At 44.0% G+C, this 20,942-nt stretch overlaps 1 protein-coding gene across 2 annotated transcripts; it reads right to left on the reverse strand.

The window, feature by feature from the left end:
* Positions 1-1,153: 1,153 nt before the first annotated feature.
* On the reverse strand, positions 1,154-19,297 carry ZGLP1 (zinc finger GATA like protein 1). 2 transcript variants are annotated; one of them, XM_030195294.1, is made up of 7 exons: positions 18,557-19,297; positions 18,045-18,406; positions 10,336-11,094; positions 6,422-6,534; positions 4,637-4,730; positions 3,419-3,550; positions 1,154-2,213 (listed from the first exon to the last, which is right to left on the reverse strand). In XM_030195294.1, coding segments are annotated over exons 2-7 (1,458 nt in total). In that variant the 5' UTR covers positions 18,404-18,406; positions 18,557-19,297; the 3' UTR covers positions 1,154-2,212. The 2 variants fall into 2 exon arrangements, with proteins under 2 accessions (XP_030051154.1, XP_030051153.1); XM_030195293.1 differs by having other exon boundaries at positions 18,045-19,297.
* Positions 19,298-20,942: the final 1,645 nt, after the last annotated feature.

Consider the following 20,942-nt stretch of genomic DNA (forward strand, 5'->3'; position numbering starts at 1 on the left):
ATATCCTCGGGTAAATGATAGTTCATCATAATAATAACAATACAACAAATTATAAATAATCATAATAAATAACAAAGGGGGGAAAAAAGACATCAGGCAATCTCAAAGGTCACAGCCGCGATCGCTCTGTGCATTTTCAATCCACAAAGGCAAGTGAAAAAAAATAAATAAGTAAAAGTAAATAAAGACAACCTGCAAAACTCCTGAATCCAGTCCACAGGGCACACCCAGCCAGACAGGTTTTCAGGATTTCCACAATGAATATACATGAGAAGGATCCTTGGCACGCAAACCTCTCTCACGCAGGTTCATTGTGGACATCCTGAAAACCTGACTGGCTTGGGTGTGCCCCGAAGATTGGGTTTAGAACCACTGCCCTGAGGTAAGGTAGCCCAGCCACGCACTGCATTATCTGTGTGACCAGGACTATAGTCTCTGCATCTTTTCAGGAAACAAAACTTGTGTAAAACCTTGGCAACAGGAAGCCACCTGGATTGCCTTTAATCTCACTGACCAAGCTTCCAGGAGGCCACAGCTTTAGAAGAGGACTTTTACAAAGGGGTAGTGGGGCAGTACCCCCCCCCCCCAACCTTTTAATGCCAAGCACTGCCATATGGGACAAGGAACTTTAAAGGGGGGGGAAGGCTCTCAGCTCTGTAAAGTAAAAGACAGAATTGAACAGGGAGTACTGCTATCCCCCTCCTCAAAGCATAGATGCACCATTCCAAGAGGGGCTGGAAGCAGTAGCATGTTTTTGGAGCATCTTTAAGGAGGCCAGGTACAGAGTAGTATATTCTTAGCAAGCTGTCTCAGTGAAATGGACGATAACGTCCATTCATGATTAAAGGCAGTGGCGTACCAAGTGGGGGCAGTCCGCCCCGGGTGCCCTGGCATGCGCCTGTGGGCTCCGAGTTCACTACGCTAACTTCGCTGGTTCGCTGCAGCTCCCTCCCTCTGCCCCGGAACAGGTTACTTCCTGTTCCGGGGCAGAGGGAGGGAGCTGCAGCGAACCAGCGAAGTTAGCGTAGCGAACTCGGAGCCCACAGGCGCGCGACGCGGCACCCCCCCCCCCAGCGACATGCACCCAGGGGGGTGTCATTTCACGGGGGGGGGGGCATCGGCGATCCGCCCCGGGTGTCATCGAGGGTAGGAACGCCACTGATTAAAGGAAACTCTTTTGGTGAAAATTCCTTCCTCTTTCTCATCTAGTTTTACAGAATGAGGGGTATAATGGCCACTTCCCCTTTCACAATTTGCTTCTATGATTACTGCATGTGTTTTTGACACCAGCTGTGGACCACTTTTACTGCAATGGGTAAAAGGCTGTTTGTTTGGTTTTTTTTTTAAGGAAATGTCTCCATGCCAATCACAGGGATTGGTGTGTGGCCATTTCTGAGGGGGGGGGCCCTTACCACCTCTTTAGGTGAGGGTAAGGGCTGCTGCACTATCCCAGCAGTAATGGGGCGGTGCGAGGCGCTGCCCAATTAGGGCCAGGTAAGCCCTGGCACTACAAAAATACACCATTTTTTGTATCACCAGAAATGGCGTGCACTGGGGGTGGGAGTTACCGCTGGGCTCCTACGGTAGTTCGAAAATAGCACGTGGGTAAGTCCTTTGTAAAAGGACCCCTTAGTTAGGTCGCAGCGTTACAAACCAAGGTTCACAGAAATTCCATGTGTACATTAATAGGCAAAAAATCAGCCTTTACCATAGCAAGTACCATTCACAGGCACAAGAATCAGTTCATGTAAGAAGGCCATCTTTGGTGTGGGGGAGGAATGGGAAGGGGTAAATTACAATGCTGGAATGGGCCAGGTTAAGTACAAAAAAAAAAAGAAACAACATCATCAACAAAAAACAAATTTAAACTAGGAGAGAAAAATAGGTATACACCGCTTTGAAAGTTCAGGAAAACATTCCTACGTATTTTCCTTTTTTTTCCTGGAATAAGAGCTTCTTCACCTCAGAATCACCGACTATTTCAAGGCAGAGTAGTGGGATTTTTTTTTTTTTAAGGGGAAAGGGAAGGAAATGTTTTTAGAAATAAAGGTGCTTGTGTGAATCTACTTTCACTCTTTGGCTCCAGATGTATTTAACAGAAATTGCTCTGTCCATCCCGTTTCTTTAGAGGTTTCAGCCTGTGCAGAGTCCCTGGAGAGCAGAAGTCGGCTTTCCCATGTATTTGACCAATACCAATCAGGGGAGGGGGGGTTCTGAAAGATAAGAGAGAAATGTCTCATATGCATTTCTGAACAGATATATGGACAGATTTTACCCTAGTTTCATCATAACTTTTTTACCTGCTCTTTAGGCATTTCCACCCTCTTCCTCCATACGATTCAAATTTGTTCTCTAGCCTGGGGGGGGGGGGGGGTGGAGAGTTCCTCATGGGTGTGGCCTGTCTACCTGCTTAGATCAAGGAGTCTACAGTGGGCCTAAATCTAACTGATCCTGGTACTAAAGGCTCTTTCGCTTTTTGGAGCGAGTTTTATAGAACTGTATGAACGGGTAAAAAAGTGCATGCCTGCTTTTCATTCCTCAGATTCTGCTGGACTTTCAAAGCACACACCTCCACTCTGAAAATTAGCCTGCTCTTTGGGGTGCACAATTTTTCTGGATTAAAATGCATGCATGCATTTGAATTTTCAAATGTACATGCAAACCCCTCCCTAAAGCTGACCCTGGGAAAGCCTGTTCAAACAGCAGGCAAACTTCTAGGCACGCAGGCTGTACATTTGGTACTTAAAACCGAATCTCAGGTGGGCAATCTTATAGAAGAGTATTTCTGCACTATGGGGTCCATTTACAAAGGTGCACTGAAAAATAGCTTGCGGTAGTGTAGGTGCGAGTTTTGGGCATGTGCCGATCCATATTTTAGCACGCCTGTAAAAAAAAAGGCCTTTTTGCCAAAAATGGACGTGCGGCAAAATCAAAATTGCTGCATGTCCATTTTGGGTCTGAGACCTTACCGCCAGTCACTGACCTGGTGGTAAAGAATCCGAGCGGTAATGACCTACGTGCGTCAAATGCCAACTTGGCGCGTGTCCGCTATGCACGCCAGAAAATAAAAAATAAATATTTTTCAGACGCGCATATCGGACACACACCAAAAATGAAATTAATCACAAGAGCCACACGGTAGTCGGGCGGGAACTCCATTTTGGCACGTGTAGACACTTACAAGGATTAGTAAAAGGACCCCTTAATACACTGCTTTACCCCTCAGAAATGCCAGTAAAATAAAAGCTATTCTCCTCCCTGTGCTGCTGTGGAAGAAGTAGCTCAGGATATGCAGCCCAGCAGGGCAAGTTAGGAAAACATTCTTGGCACAGCCCTCTCTGCATCTTCAAAAGAAATCTGTTAGTCTCTCTTCTAAAAATACAATGTGCCTGTGTGGATATATATTTTTTTTTTTTACCATTTCCCTGCCTTGCACTTGGATAGCGAGACATGCAGGCGACCTCCACAGTTTGAACACTTGCTGCAAGCTTTCCCCTCCTTTTTGGGAATATTCCAACACTTGAAGCATCTTATCCCGTATTTTTTGTACCTAAAACGAAAGTGCAGTTGTCAACTTGCAAGTAAAAGCAGCATGAAAACAAACAGTTAAAGTAACACACACGATTCTGAGCTCTGCTCTTTAAAACATAAAAATCAGGAAATTAACGACTGGTGATGTCATTGGGATATGCAAACTTTCTAGTGGAAAGACTTCTACAGTCTAGGCCCTGATCGTGACTGAATAGATAGGGATGGGCTGGAGTGTAAATGTTAAGGGGTCTCGACTTTAGCTTCAGAACTTAGTACTAGAAAAGTGCTGGGCAGACTTCTACGCTCTGTGCCCTGAAAAAGGACAACACAAACTTGGGTATAAAGTATCACATACCATGTAAAATGAGTTTATCTGTTGGGCAGACTGGATGGACCACTCAGGTCTTTATCTGCCATCATTTACTATGTTACTATGTTAGTGCAAAAAAAAAAAAAAAAACTCTTTGGAAGACAGCAAGCCAGACCGGGGATCATTGTTTTTAAAGCACTTTCTTTGGTGTTTTGGGGCCCCTATTACCAAGCTGTGGCAAAAGGGGGGCATGCACTGGTTTTGACGCAAGCTGAGGCCCCCTTTTACCACAGCAGATAAAAGGCAGGGTCTTTCTTTTCTTCAGGAAATGGCCGTGCGGCAATTGAAGCACTTGCCCCGCGGCCATTTTGGGGGGAGCCCTAACTGCCACCCACTGAGGTAGCAGTAAGGGCTCCCACGCTAACCCAGCGGCACTGTCCGATTACCACCAGGTACACACCGGCACTAGAAAAATAAAAATACTTTTGTAGCGCCAGATATGACAGCGAGTGGTAAATTACAGCAGAGAAGCGGACTGCAGTACAGAGAAGAGGCCGGGACCAGTGGCAGGGCAGCCTATGGGAAGGGGGTTGAGGAAGGAACGGAAGGGGTCAGATTATTGCGGGGGGGGGGGGGGGGTTGCACAATCACCCAGGCCCAGCCAATAATGCTGAAAGGATCTAATTCAAGATAGATTTTTTTTTTGTCCACAGGAAAGTCCCTCTTCAATAAAGATACACTCGATCTTTCCCCACCCCACCCCCCCATCCAGTAATGTAAGCTTGCTGTCTATACCTGATGCCACAGGCATTGCAGAGTGGAGTCCCATCTTCAGCATCCCTCCACAAAGGAGTTTTTTCAGTCCTGCAGGACGCACAACACTTATTCCCTAAAACAAAGAAAGCACCAGAAGGTATCATTTTCTCTTCCTTCTCACACAATGGGGGTCAGTCAACAGCACTTCCATAGATCCATAGGGAGGTTTTCTGCAGGCCAATACATTGACCCACACATTTTTAACAGGTTCTTGGCCGTTTCTGTAATATAGACAACAAAACGGCAACAGCGATCCAAGGAAGGACAAACACTGCAAGAGTTTATCCAAATGTCAACTTTACTGGAAACAGGACCCAACCTGGCCAAGTTACTGACTTTTGGAAGTGGGCCAGAGCTTTTTCTGTGGAGGTATTCTAGGCCCTGCATTGATATTGTGGAAACCTATGTGACCCCTGTCCTCATATCGCTGTTGCTGTTTGGTTGTCCGCTCTGCTTCTGCAGTAGACTGTCTCTCCTGTTTGTTTCTGCATTTCTGTAATATAGCATTTAACTATGGGATGCAAATGAGCTCCTGGCTAAATATCCTATAATATTCTGTGTTACCACAGCTGGTAAGTTCATACATTCCTGGCCATGGGAACCCAAATATTAAAAAGAATCCCCCTTCTGGTAGTGACAGCTTTAATTTAAAAGGGACCACTGGCTGGGTCAGAATGAATCCCCCTAGGAGGCCTCAAATCCCTGGTGGGATCATGGCTTGCTTCCACCCCCATGACCCACTCCATCTCCCAGTCCTGAAACACTGTGGACCCCTTCTAAGCCCCATCCTTGCTTAAACCCCACCACAGTTTTACCTCATCAAAAACCTAGAACATGATTGCATAAAATTACATTGATCTCCTGTCCCCTCCTCCGCCCATTGCAATTTCCCCCTCTGACCCCGAGTCCAATGTGCTAAATAAGCCACTATCATACATTAATTATCTTGCAATTATCAGCCCACAGTGATTTCATGAAAATCAGCCCTAGGACAAATATCTCAGGTTAAAACTAATATGTTAATGGTAACATTAAGGCCAAAAAATAATGCTCCCCCCACCCCTCCTTTAACTGCAGCTACGTTCTCACGGTAAAGGCTATGCAATTACAAAATGTTTGATGTGCCACTTTAATTAGGAGTGCATAAGTATGAATTACTTTACATAATTATTCAGCTCATTATTTATTTTGTGTAGATTCCACCCTATACCAGGCTTTCTTGAACTCTGGTAATGTTTCCCCACCACCACCACCATGGAAAACCTCTTTCCTGCATCCGCCATCCTTTCTAAATATTTTCTGTGGTTATTCCCCTTGGAACCTCATGCAACAAACTCTTCTTTTAGAATAAATGTTCCTTCTTTTTGTACCTTAACTCTCCATCACATCCCTCCCCGCCCTACACTATGCATTTCTCTGCTTTATGGGTTCCTTTTACAAAGGCGTGCTGAAAAATGGCTTGCGGTAGTGTAGGTGCGGGTTTTGGGTGCGTGCCAATCCATTTTTCAGCGCACCGGTTAAAAAAAGCCCTTTTTTTTGCTGAAAATGTAGGTGTGGCAAAATCAAAATTGCCATGCACCCATTTTGGGTCTGAGACCTTACTGCCAGCCATAGACCTAGCGGTAAAGAATCTGCGCGGTAATGACTTACATGCGTCAGATGCCACTTGACGCACGTCCGTTATGTGCGCCAGAGATGCATGTAGCAGACGAGCACCAAAATTGAAATTTTATTTTTAAAAAAATATCCTGCCAGTTTACGTACTCAGAGCACAAAAAGCACCTTGGGCTTCCTCAAAGCTGTTCGGCCTAATTGTGTCATTTGTCGAACGGATTTGGCCAGATTTTGACCGGTGGCTTCTTTTCCAACACCTGACACTGCAAAACAAAATCAGAAATGGAAAAAAAACTACAATATAAAGGAACAAGGAATTACACCAGTCTGAATACCAAACAAGCAGAGCTACGATGGGTGAGACCAGATCACTACAAAAAAAAATGTTTCCGTTTCCTTTATTGTTACAAAATGCAACACTTACAAGAGCAAATGTTACAATGTGTTTGTTTTAAAGAATCAATAACAGACCGGTAACTGGATACAGTTTCCAATTTCTAGTACAGATAAGACATGGAGACGGGTGACTGCAAGTCTTAATTCAATAATCATTCTTTCCTTTTTTTATATCCACAAGGGGTCTGGCTGTGTTCACACACTCACCTAATTTTCTAAGGTTTCCCCCTACCTTACAGAACTGAATAGTTAATACACTGGACCTTTTAGAGGGTGAATTTTCAAAGCCCGAGGGGTCCTTTTACAAAGGCACGCTGAAAAGAATGGCCTGCGGTAGTGTAGACGCGTGTTTTGGGCGTGTGCAGAATCATTTTTCAGTGCACCTGTAAAAAAAAATGCCTTTTAAAAAATATTTGCCGAAAATGGACGTGCAGCAAAATGAAAATTGCCGCGCGTCCATTTTGGGTCTGAGACCTTATCACCAGCCATTGACTTAACAGTAAGGTCTCACAAGGTAACCACATGGTAATCGTCTACATGTGTAGAATGACAATTACCGCCCAGTTTCTGCCGCGTGCCAGAAAATCAAAATTATTTTCCAGCGCACGTAGCAGATGTGCATCAAAAATTAAATTACCACAAGGGTCGTGCGGTAACTCCAAACTGATGTGCGTTGCAGTGGCGTAGCCAAGGGTGGGCCTGGGTGGGCCCAGGCTCACCCACTTTGGGCTTGGGCCCACCCAGTAGCAGCACACCTATGATGTGGTTGGCAGGGATTCCTAAACTCCAACAGCTGAAAACTCCCAACAACTGCCTGCATACCTTGTAAATAGCAGATCTTCACCTGCAATGAGCAGCGACTGATACATACTGCTCGCACCGGCCCCATAGCCTTCCCTCTGATGTATTCCCACCTATGCGAAAACAGGAAGTTTAATCAGAGGGAAGGCTGTGGGGCCAACATGAGCAGTGTGTATTAGTTACTGCTCGCTGTCGATGAAAATCTGCTATTTAAAAGGTATGCAGGGGAGGGGAAGATGTTTGAGAGACCATATGACATGCAGGCAAGAGAGGGAGAGACCAAATCACTTGTGGGACAAGGCAGAGTTCTTCTGCCCACCCATCTTAGGCCCAGGCCCACCCAAAATTGGGTGTCTGGCTACGCCCCTGGTGCGTTGGGCATGCGTAGTCGCCTACGCAGCTTAGTAAAAGGGTCCTTTGGTCTCTTCTGTTTAATATGCTGACGACGTTACATTATACATCCCCTACAAACATGATCTGGCAGAAATCAACAATGAAATCAAGCTCAGCTTAAACATTACGAACTCATGGGCAAATGCATTCCAACTAAAACTCAACACAGAAAAAATGCATTGTCTCACTATCTCATCGCAATACGATACTTACAAACCCACAAGTATAAACACCCCAGGACATACCCTCCCTATCTCAGACAACCTGAAAATTCTCGGAGTAACAATCGATCATAACCTAGCATTAGAGACCCAAGTGAAATCAACCATAAAGAAAATGTTTTTCCTCAATGTGGAAACTCAAACGCCTGAAACCATTCTTCCCGAGGGAAATATTTCGTAACCTGATACAGTCAATGGTATTAAGCCACACAGACTACTGCAACGGAATCTATGCAGGATGCAAAGATCAAATAATAAAGAAACTTCAGACCGCCCAAAACACAGCAGCCAGGCTTATATTTGGAAAAATGCATTTTCACAGCGCCAAACCACTCCGAGAAAAACTACATTGGCTACCAATTAAAGAACGTATCACTTTCAAAATCTGCACAACTGTTCATAAAATTATTTACGACGAGGCACCGGGATACATGACAGATCTTATTGACCTGCCAACCAGAAACACCACAAAATCTGCACGATCATACCTAAATCTCCACTACCCAAGAAACAAAGGACTCAAATACAAATCCACCTATGCATCCATCTTCTCCTACTTAAGTACACAACTGTACAACGCACTGCCAAAAGCAGTAAAAACTACACTTGACCACCTTAATTTCCGGAAAGTACTAAAGACAGAACTGTTCAGAAGAGCATACCCCACCGACCCAACATAAAATACCGGACACTTGTGACACAATGTAACCAAGGACCAGGGCCGTGCCGATGCGGTAAGCGGGGTAAGCACCGCAGGAGGGCGCCCACCTCTGGAGGGCACCGCCGCGGTGCTTACCCTCGCCCCGCGCCGCCGAGGCCTTTAAATCTTTTACTTGCAGTCGCAGCAACGTCTGTGAAAGCGGAGCGCTGCCGACGTCTCCCTTCCCTTCGCGCTGTTGGTTCCCTCAGTGTCCCGCCTTCTTCTGACGTCAGAAGAAGGCGGGACACTGAGGGAACCAACAGTGCGAAGGGAAGGGAGACGTCGGCAGCGCTCCACTTTCACAGACGCTGCTGCGACTGCAAGTAAAAGATTTAAAGGCCCCCCAGGGCGCGCCACGATCATCTTCACGGGGGCGCCAACTGTTCATCTGCGGCGGGGGGGCGCCAACTGTTCATCTGCGGGGGGGGGGGCGCGCCAACTGTTCGTCTGCGGGGGGGGCGGCACAGACCCTTGGCACGGGTCTGCCAAGGACCGTAATGGACATTACCTGAATCTTCCTCCCCTCTCCCTCTCTAAGTTCCCCCAATTGTACATACCTCATATGTACCTCATTCTACCACAATTCACTTTGTATTCATTCAAACCATGTATTTGTTCAGACAGAAATCGGCTAATGCCGATAACGGCAATATGTAAGCCACATTGAGGCTGCAAAAAGGAGGGAAAATGTGGGATACAAATGCAACAAATAAATAAAATATATAGTAACTCCAAGTTTAAGGAACTCCCCACCCCCTGAAATCAGATGTGAACTGAACTATTTGCATTTTAGAAAATTGTTAAAAGCTTGGCCGTTTACTTAAACATTTTCATGAATCTGGTCTTTATGATAATTTCCTATTCCACGGGAGCTACGATTTATGAGGAATTTTCTCCAGTTCCAGAACTTGAAAGCTTTTTTTATTTTCTGAAGCTTTTTAATGGTAAAGAAATAGTCAATTAACCATCTATACGTTGACTTTGAATGGTAAGAATTAATTACATGACTAAGGGCTTGCTTTTAGAATGAAATATGCTATGGTTTGAGGATACAACTACATTTTATGAAAAGGTTTGATTATCATTGTCTAGTTTTGTCTTATTTAGCTCATTGTATATCTTTTATTGTTAACTGCCTAGAATGATGGATAGTGTGGGCTATAAATATTTTAAATAAACACATTTTAAATTTTATTTTCTGTAATATTTTTTTATTGTTAGACCTCTCCGATGTAAACCCTCTAGAGTTATTAATAATACCATTAATAGCATTTTCCTATACTATCTCAACCTTTATTTATTACTGTTGTTAGTACTATTATAATGGTTGTATTTATTTATTTATTTATTTATGTATTATTATTATTATTAGGTCCGTATGGGATAACAGGCACTAAAAATCCCTGCATGTAATGGCTTGGCCTTTCCACTGCTGATCAGGTCATGGTCAGTAGCCCCAGCAGGGGGAGAGTAATAGTGCGCTGAAAAGCTGACCACTTGAGCACCTGAAAGCAGACATGGACCCTATCTAGCATCACAGAGGACATGTGTACCTGTACTGGAACGTGGTTAAAAGATGGCAATTTCCATAGTCCCCTTCACCAAACCTCAGTCGCATCTGAAACCAAACCCCTTCAAAAGTGGGATCCCGTGGCGCAGCGCCTTTGGTTGGCCTCTTCTGTTTCCTCGGCATCTTTGCACAGCCTATAGAAGTGAGACTGGTGTCATTTGGTACTGCCACCCCATCCTTCCCTTGGAGGGCAGTCGCTGCTGGAGAAGACCTCATCTCCTCGCCAGAGGTGCCAATGCTCTTGTGATGTAGCATCAGCCTCTCCGTCAAGCTCATGTCAAGGTCATCCTCTGATGTTTCCATCATCACAGGTAGATCACCTTCCGGCATGGCTTCTGTTGTGCTCATTCGTGAGTGATTCCCCATCAGGCTCCTGGAATTCACCAGGTCGGTGCACTGAATGCTGATAAGATTCAGGGCATCCATTGCACTGAAGCAATGCATTGTGGGCAAAAGACTGAAAGCCTGAGGGTGACTCTGTTGAGGGCAACTGCAGGTTAACTTGGAACACATGGGCAAGAGTGAATAATCCATTTTAAACACGTGGCTTTCGCTTGTGCCAGGGCTCGATGACACTGCTTGACCCGCTGCCTTCGAGTCTTCAGCATCCAGTTCTGGCTTTGGCAAAAGTTTTGCGGATTCTTGCAAGAAGAAAAGAACGCTCGGATCGGGTGCTTGCAAAGAGCAGGACATGCTGAAACTACGCAGGGGGTCCATGGCAGCCGTTTGATCAAAAGCAGACCTAAAAGTTAAAAGAATATAAATGAAAATGTAACGTCTATGTGCAATCATGCTGCAAAAGACTAAAGGAATCTGGTGCATTAATTAGTGCATGCACACTATATCAAAAGAAGGGATGAAACCAGCAAAATAAAATCCATATGCGATGTATCACTTCTAAGAGGGGGAGGGGTTGCCATCATCGATTAATACTTCTTGTGGCTCACACATAACCACAGCTCCCTCCTACCCTTAAAATAACAATGATATAAAGCTTACTACACACATGCACATACACACCAGCCTGCTTCTAATTTTGAGAGTTGGGCTCTAAATTGGCCTCTTTGAAAATTTACCAAGGCTGAGGGGTCTTTTACTTAGGTGTGTTGGAATTTTTAGCATGTGCTAAAAACAGGCACATGCTAAATGCTAAAGACGCCCATAAGAATATATTGGTGTCTCTAACGTTTAGCGTGCTCCTATTTTTAGTGTGCACTAAAAATGCCAGCGTACCTTAGTAAAAGACCCCCCCCCCCAAAAAAAAAAAACAAATTTCTCTCAAAATGTCACTAAACTCCTAAATTTAAGAGCATAAAGTGGGTGGCAACTAGGGTGGATTTAGGACAGGGGCAAAAAAGGCAATTTAACACCAATTATTATTAACACTAGCCTCAAATTCAGGCAAATGAGTGGCAGGCTTAAATTTATAAACATTACTTTTAAGCTCCAACGTTAAGATGAATTTTCAGCTGAAAATTTAGACTTCTAATTTTGACTAAAAGCAGGGCAGAAATGTAGGAGCTCTGTTTATTTATTTATTTTCAGAATATTGGGCCCACTACTTAACAATATATATATTTTTTAATAAGGGTTTTATATATATATATATTTTTTTTTTTAAGGTAGAGAGGTGTGGTAGCCGTGTTAGTCCACTTTTAAAGGTAATCAACAGAAATAAAACATGGAAAATGATACCTTTTTTATTGGACATAACTTAATACATTTCTTGATTAGCTTTCGAAGGTTGCCCTTCTTCGTCAGATCGGAAAGGCAACCTTTGAAAGCTAATCAAGAAATGTATTAAGTTATGTGCAATAAAAAAAGCATCATCTTATTTTATTTTCCATGTTTTATTTTGTTTTATTTCTATTAAAAAAGGTACAAAGCAGGCCTTCCAAATGGGGTCACGAAACCCATATTTGGGGTCACAACCCGGGCGGGACCTCCATAAAGACATCACAGGCCCACACCTAGGAGTGGTTGCAGCCATAGAAACATTGATAAGCACTGGATAGAAACCAAAAGCAAAACAGAACAAAAAAAGCAAAACTCGAGTCCCAGAGGCTGGGTCAACATGTAGGGACATATTCTTAAATGACTGTATGAGCCATCGGTGTAATTTCAAATTGTGGAACCCCATATGATGACAATCTGCCTCAGAAAATCTGGGAGCGCCAGCAGGAACTGCTTTGCTGCAACTTACTTGTGCCACCGATAAGAAGAGAAGTATTTATCCATATGCAATGTTGGGCAAGTAATATATTACCTTTTAAAAGTAACTGTAATGATCACTTTTGTGCAAGTGTAAAGAAATAACTTTAACCATGACTTTTTCCACTAATGAGTAATATAGGGCTCCTTTTACAAAGCTGTGATACCGATTAGCAGCATGCTGAATGCAAAGAAGCCCATGGGAATAGAACAGACTTCTTTACATTTAGCATGTTGCTAATCGATAGCACAGCCTTGTAAAAGAAGCCCATAATGTCTCATTACTTTATATGGTGACAGTAATTTTAATGTTATTTTATACAAATTACTACTCTATCTATGAAAAGTTATTCCATTACTATACTTTCTCTGACCTCTGTGTACATCTGTATGCTGCAAAAGCTGGCATGTTTGAAAATGTAAGTGAGATTCAATTAAAAATGCTACCAACAATAAAGAACGACAACGTGGATGCAGCACCTGATTCTTATAACATGGTATCTGTTTTAGTGGCCCTTTACCTAGAGAAAAAAAATATCTGCACAAATACAACACATGCAAGAGGGTGTCTCTATAACCAACCCCTCCAAATTCAGAACTTTTAGTATAAGAAGAGTGCTGGGCAGATTTATACGGTCTGTGCCCTGAGAATGGCAAGGACAAATCAAACTCGGGTATACATATAAAAGTATCGCATAACATGTAAAATGAGTTTATCTTGTTGGGCAGACTGGATGGACCATTTAGGTCTTTATCTGCCATCATTTACTATGTTACTATCAAGCAAGTAACTGTAATATATTACATTTACAAAGTTACAAGTAACTAGTAAATGTGGTGCATTACTTTCACAGTAACTTAACTTACTACTTTTATTAAACAAGTAAATAGTAAGTGTAAAACATAACTTTTACAAAGTAACTTGGGCCTCGGCAGTCACAAGCAGAAATTTATATTTAGTTCTTCCTGAAAAAGGCCAGTTAGGACACAGCTGTGTCAGGGTGGATTTTTTTTTTTTTTTGATAAAATTGTGTAACTTCCAACAGGATGTCTCATATCCTTTTTTGGGGAGATATTATAGGGGCCTTTTTACTAAAGGGGGTGAGCCGGGTTAGCGTAGGAGGCCTTGCTGCCACCTCAATGGGTGGCTGTAAGTGCTCTCCCCCCCCCCCCCCAAATGGCTGCATGGCAAGTGTGAACTTGCTGTACAGCCATTTCTTTTTTTCGGCCTTTTTACCATCTGCAGTAAAAGGGGGCCTCGGCGCACAGCAAAAAAAACACGTGTTAACGCTACTGCAGGGCCCTTTTTACTACTGGTTGATAAAAGGACCCCCATAGTTTGCAGAAATATTTAGAGGAGCAGCGGAGGGGTTGGATGGTTTAAGTCTAGAATCTTGTATGCTAATTTAGTTAAGATGGGGGGGGGGGGGCGGGGAAAGGAGTCAGACAGGTAGACTCTATCCAAACACAAGGGAGATGTATGGATTTCCAAATCTTTATTAAGGAACAATCAAATAACTCTGAGGAACAATCGAAAGACTCCTCAGAGTTATTTGATTGTTCCTCAGTAAAGATTTGGAATCCATACATCTCCCTCGTGTTTGGATAGATTCTACCTGTCCTACACCTTCCCCCGGCTTGACTACTTTCCGTAGGAATCATCGCACCTCCACTGTATGTCTTTTTTTGCCTGCTAATTTAGCTAAAACAGTAGAGAACCAAAGAAGGAAGACTGACAGGGAGAGATATCAGATGGTCAATTCTGTAGGAGTGACATTTTAATACACCCTTAACTAAAGTAATATAGATGGAATAATGGAACATTATGTACTCTCCTCTACATTATAACCAACTTTTACATGTTATATTGCTGGTACATTGAGTATTGTGTATAATTTCTACAATGTTATAACACGTAACTGGAAATTTTAAAATATGTATTGTCTATAGAACTGTTTTTGCTGGTTTTGTTTTCTTTTTGATAGAGCTTAAAATTATAAAATTTCTCACCAAACTACTGGAATTTGTGTTAAAAAAATTTTTTTAATTGACTTTTTAAAATTCTTTTGGGAGCAGATACACATAGAAAGTTCTATACAAAAATAATTGTTCACTACAGTATCAAATATCATTTCCTTAGAATTATCAAATAATCCGTTTGCCTGCTTGTAGGTTCTCTTCTCTGCTTTGTTAGTCTTAATCCAAGAGCTCCTTTCTGTTGCCTCCAAAATTTGCAATTAACACATTTGGAATTAAAAATAACATAAAAAGGTTTGCACATTGTAGTGCTTTGCTTTTAAACACACGCTAACATCCCTCCCCAGTGGCCCATCGGGCATATACCTTTGAGTCTCAAGACAACATGGTTTTATGACGACAGCCAAGCATAGTAACACCCTAGGGCAGCAGTCTTCACTCCCAGTCCTCACAGGCCACTAAGGGGACAGGTTTTTAGGATACCCTTAGTGAATATGCATGAAAGAGATTTGCATTCAATGGGACTAGTAGGCATGTATATCTATCTCTTTCATGCATATTCATTAAAGATAACCTGAAAAGTTTAAAGTGTATTTAAGGTTGCCAACTGGATCCAGATTTAACTCGACAGGGTTGATCCAGTTCTGGGTTTATCCCACTGCATGCACAGACTTATAGTCTTGTTTTTTTTAGGGAATGCAGTGGAGAAATTTAAAGTCCCTGAATGCAATGGGGCAAAGCCAGGACTGGATCAACCCTGCAAGGGAAATCACTTCACTGGCTTCCAATCAGATACCGCATACAGTTCAAGCTTCTCCTACTAACCTACAAATGCACTCGATCTGCAGCCCCTCCTTACCTCTCTATCCTCATCTCCCCTTATGTTCCTACCCGTAACTTCCGCTCTCAAGACAAATACCTCCTCTCAGTACCCTTCTCCATCACCGCCAACTCCAGGCTCCGCCCTTTCTGCCTCGCCTCACCCCATGCCTGGGATAAACTCCCTGAGCCCATATGCCAGGCCCCCTCCCTGCCCATCTTCAAAGCCTTGCTCAAAGCCCACCTCTTCAATGTCGCCTTCGGCACCTAACCACCATACCTCTAATTCAGGAAATCTAGACTGCCCCCACTTGACACTTCGCCCATTAGATTGTAAGCTCTTTTCAACAGGGACTGTCCTTTTTGTTAAACTGTACAGCGCTGCATAACCCTAGTAGCTCTCTAGAAATGTTAAGTAGTAGTAGTAGTAATTCAGTTGGCAACTGTATCCAAACTTGATATACCTACCACTGAACTGTGTGCCGTCTCAGCAGTTTACAATATCAATAAAAGGAATAGACAATTAAAATTATATAAACAAAAACCTGATCCGTTGGCAGCTATGTTAACCAGCCTCCAGACACAAGCTTTCTGGGCTGCCAAGACCCCTTTGCTCAGGTCAAGTAAAGCAAGGAGTCCCCCTCGCATGTGTGTGAGTTCAAAACCAAAGTCAAGTGGCTCACAAATACCCCCAAAATGGAATGGAACAGAAAGAAAATCTATGGGAGTCTTTTAAGTAGGCGTGCTGACATTTTTAGCGCATGTTAAAAATAGGTGCGTGCTAAATGCACGTGCCTATTTTTAACGTGCACTGAAAACACCAGCGCGCCTACATAAAAGACCCCCTATGTTATAAATCAGATTAGCAGGCCTTCACAGCCTCTCAGAAAGTGAAGCGGAGGAGCAATCTAGTAATTAGCAAGCAAAGGTTAAATCCTGCTTTCCCCCACTGATGTGTCTCATGATTATGGGTGAGTTTTTAAAATTATAGGCTTCCATTGTCCCAGATACAAAATAAGGACCTGTACATAATATGTAAACCCGCTTGGACTAACCACAGAAAGGCGGTATATATCAAGTCCTTTTCCTTCTTTGGCAGGGACCTAGCAACAGTGCCTGAAATGCAATTAGTGTCGAGTTTGGGTTTAAAAACCAAGCCTATTTCATCCTGCCACTGGGTGTGGGATACGCTTTAGGATGGTTAATGGCTACTGCTCTGGACTCTTCTCACCCTTTGGTCTGGGCAGGGCATCAAGAACTGAAAGAGAATAGAGGACACCATGGGGAAGTGGCATGAGCCCCGCAGCACCACATCAGGGGAGTAGCCAGACCTTGAGATGGGAGGTGGCCAGAGCCCAAAGTGTGTGTGTATGGGGGGGGGGGGGGGGGGGGACATTTTGGTGTGCTATCCTGCCGCCACCCCGCCACTGCAAATACTTTGGCTGGTGGGGATCCCCAACCCCCGCCAGCTAAAGCTTTCATCCAGCGCCGCCGCATTACCTGTCCTGCTGTCTTCTTCCACTCACGTCCTGCACACTCCTTTTAGTGAAATTGAGCATGCTCAGTTTCACTAAAAAGAGCGTGCCGGATGTGAGGGGAAGAGAGAGCAGGGAAGGCAATGTGGTGGCGCCAGAGACCGGTGCTGGATGAAGGCTTCAGCTGGTGGGGGTTAGGAACCCCCGCCAGCAAAACCAGGGGCCCAGAATAAATTTTGGGGCCCCACCTAGCTACGCCAACGTACCACATTAGCACCTTTATTTTTGGGAAGCCATATCTGGTACCTACCAACTCACTGACCTGTGCCACTGTTTTAGAAACTCCGCGTTCTTGGGTTTATTTTGCATTTTATCAGGATGGCCCTGCTGTTTCATCAGCCGTGATATCCTTAACAACATTAAAGTATTTAAACACATAAACCCTTTTTTACTAAGGCGCGCTAATTTTTAGCACACGCTAAACATTAGCGATGCCAATGCGTTCCTATGGGTGTCTCTGTTTAGAGCGCACCCAATTTTAGCATGTGCTAAAAACGTGAGCACACCTTGGTAAAAGACCCCCCCCCCCCCCCCCAAATATAAGGCATTCATGGTGCCTATCACCTCACGTCTGCCAACCTTTTTTAATGATTGGGGTGCTAAACACCAACAAGAACACCCCTCCCTGTTCAACCAAGAGGTTGCTCATTATTGGGGTGCTCAGCACCCACAGAATTGGTTCCTGTGCTTGAGTTTGGGCTGATCAGGGCTCCATTCTTTCCCAATGAAAGCTAAAGCTTTCTTTGGACTGATTGTGTAGCTTCTTCCACCTCTATTTTGCAAACAAACTCTTTAAAAATGTGCAGAGTTGTTTCATTGTTTACATAATAGAAAACAAATCCTGGTTATGAGCTTAGAAGAAACCCAGAGTTCCTGAATAAATTGGGGGGGGGGGGGTGAAATGTCCTTTTTGAACAGAATATGTCGTGTTGCTGTTATGGAAGGAGACAAGGGAAAGCGCGGGTTTCCCGCCTTTTCCTCTCCTCAGGAGGGGGCGGGGCGTTGCTCCATTAACTCCTTCATGACCACGGCCAGGAGCTTGTGGCTTTTAAAAAGGCTTTCGTTGGATCCCACAGCAAAAACAACGGCGCGAACAAATAAACTGCTTATTTTCAATGAATGAAACAGCTTGTTTGCGCGCCTTCGCTACCTGCGCTCGCTTCCGCGCCCCTTCATACCGCGGCCGCGCTGCTGTTCCTGCCGCTGCCCCTGGCGGCCGGCGCGAGCGCTGCAGGCACGCGGCGGACGCGGGCTCCAGCTCCTGCCTCTGGTGGCGCGCGGCCGGCTCCCTGCGCAGCCTCGCGCCGCCGCGTGGCCACTAGTCTCGCGCTCCTCCGGGTCTGCTGCACGCTGCACGCGCTCCTCTTGTTGCAGCTGCAGCGTTTCTACTTCCTCCTCCTGAAGGCCGGGCGGCGGCGGATCGGGTTCCAGGCAGGGGGGGAACAGCAGCTCCCTCAGGAGGGAGAAATCGGGCGGCTCCGGGCCCTCGGCGAACACCGGTGCTTCCATGCCCTGCAAGAGAACAGATGCAAAGGGGACATAAACAGGCGATCGTAACTTACGCATGGCGTTTGCCTGCCCCAGGCTGGATCACAGGCTCCGAGCAGCGGATCTGGGCTGGCAGCTCAGATTCTCCCCCCAAAAAAGAGAGCCACCAAATACCTCATCTAAGCAGGGCTCCTGGAGGGGGATCGGCTCTCTTTTGGTAAACGGGGAACACAGATCGCGCTTCCTGATCCCCGATTTTAGATTTCCTGTAGATCTCTAGATGTTATCTCTGTCCTATCCGGGGACCCGACCAACAAGAATAAAGTTGCAGATTACCCCCAAGACAAGAAGATCAGGAAGAAAGATGGGGAGGGGGCGGTTCCAGTAGCACCTGGATAAAATTAAGGGCTGATTGGGGAGCGGGGGCTTGTGGGGGTCCAGAAAGTATAAAACCCTACAGCAGCGAGGCAGGTGCTTTTGCCCCAGAGTCTGTATAGTTGGGGTAAGAGTGGTGGTGATATTGTTAGAAGCTGGTCTTTATTTATTGGTCTTAACTTGCACCAATTTCAATAGTAGCTCAAGGTGAGTTGTATCAAGTACTGCCCATTTCCCAGAGGAAACTCCTTAAAAAAAACAATCCTAGAGTAGATAATCAGGACAGAGCTGAGGGTGGGTGAATGGGTTCGTTTAGTTGTCTCACGCGACGTTTGTAGTTATTGTGTTGTTTATAAGCTCGCTAGAAGGTTACATTCTTGGCCAACCTAATTCAAACCTAGGAAGGCCTGGTAAGGCCAGAGTAACTGGCTTATTTTATAATGTGAAACATGTTCTAGTCTCCCTCTTTTATTTGGCATGTTTGCAAGGTGTTACATTCAGGTATTCTGGATATTTCTCTGTCCCAGGAGGGCTCACAATCTAAAGTTTGTACCTGAGGCAATGGCGGGTTAAGTGACTTGCCCAAGATCACGAGGAGCAGCAGTGGGATTTGAACTAGCCACCTCTGGATTGCAAGAGGGTGCTCTAACCACTAGGCCACTCCTCCACATTGGAGTTCTTTTCTACTCTTTTTGACTTTATTGTATTGTGTACTGCTTAGGTCTGCCAGTTAGTATGGGTAGTATATTAAAATGTTATTTAATAAACAATAAAATGTCTTCACTTGCCTGATGTATCTACTTGTGAGCGCTTTGGGGTTGCATTCCAGCCAAATTCTTGAGACGTGGTAGCCTTGTTAGTCCACTTTTAAAGATAAGCAATAGAAAATACCATCTCACCCTCATTCTGTTAGACTGTCACTGAAATGCTTTGATGTTTCACTTGTTATCAACATTTGCTTATGTCTGATCTGATAGACTACCTATGAATCAAATGTATTTAGTCCAATGAAGATATCAATCTTATTTTCTTTTATTTTATTCTATTTGTATTAGTTGAACTCTGAAAATGCTGTTTGCTGAGCTCCCATTGCTCATATAGAATGAATGCTTGTGTATCTTTCCTATTTTACATTGGAATTCTTTTCTACTCTTTTTAATTGAATACTGCTCATGTCTGCCAGTTAGTATGGTGATTATATTAACATTTTATTTAATAAACTGTCTTCACTTGCCTGATGTAGTTGCTTGTATGCTCTTCTGGGTAGGGACTTACTGCATTTTAATAGTTTAAAAAGGTGGGATAAAATCCTCCCCAGCATCTCCCAAGATGTTTGAAGTGTGCTTTGGGGGACTTGTACCTTTTCAGTTGCCTGCGTGGCTAGTGTTATTCCTTACCCCATTCCTCCTTCCCTGAAGTAAGGCGCACAGTCCTGAGCTGAAATAGTACAGATGCACTTTAGATAAACTAGTTTGGTTTTAGTAGGCTGCAGAGCCTGGATTGGTGGGGTGTTTACAAAGTGAAAAGCTAGGAAAAATCCCACTACCTTGATCCTGTTCTTCAAATTACCGTTAGAACTTGTTTGCCCTGTCTTTGATTAGAGTTCTCAGCTATCCTGTACTGCAGAACCTTTTTAAGTAAATTACCTAGTTATATTTTTGATTAAAGGGTGGGTCTATCAAAGTTAAACTGTGATAGGTCTATTGTGCTTGTTTGCAACTACCACAGGGTCCAATATTTTTAAAAATGATTTTTTGCTTTAAACTTAATGCTCATTAATTGTCCTCCTAACCCCCTAACTGTAGGAGCATAGAAAGTAAGGAAGAGCTTAGCACTTTTCAGCACTAGCCTGAAATCTATTTATTTTTTTGCTTAATTTAAAAGATTTTGCTCACTTTTTCAGTAGTAAGGGGAGTTACATTCAGATACACTGGGTATTCCCTGGCCGTGGAAGGGTCACAAATCTAAGTTTATATCAGAGTTGAGTGACTTGCCCAAGATGAAAAGAAGCAGCAGTAGTATTTGAACACCACATCTGGATGTCAGGTGCGAAACACTGCTCATTTTTAACCTTAAGTTCTATGCTCTTATTTAGCTGAGAAGTTATGTACCTGAATTTTGGCTAGCTAGGGTACAGGTTTAGGAGCTTAGCTGTCCTTGAAGAGGACAATAGTAAAGGAATAGT

Source organism: Microcaecilia unicolor, chromosome 3 (assembly GCF_901765095.1).
Source record: "Microcaecilia unicolor chromosome 3, aMicUni1.1, whole genome shotgun sequence".
NCBI classification, from domain to species: Eukaryota; Metazoa; Chordata; class Amphibia; order Gymnophiona; family Siphonopidae; genus Microcaecilia; species Microcaecilia unicolor.

Coding starts and splice junctions, on each gene's coding strand:
- ZGLP1 (XM_030195293.1), bottom strand. CDS start 18,460: ATGCGTAAGTTACGATCGCCTGTTTATGTCCCCTTTGCATCTGTTCTC. Junction 6,535..10,335: donor TTAACCACGTTCCAGTACAG/GTACACATGTCC, acceptor TTTGTTTTGCAG/TGTCAGGTGTTGGAAAAGAA. Junction 4,731..6,421: donor AGGTGCTTTTTGTGCTCTGA/GTACGTAAACTG, acceptor TCTTTGTTTTAG/GGAATAAGTGTTGTGCGTCC.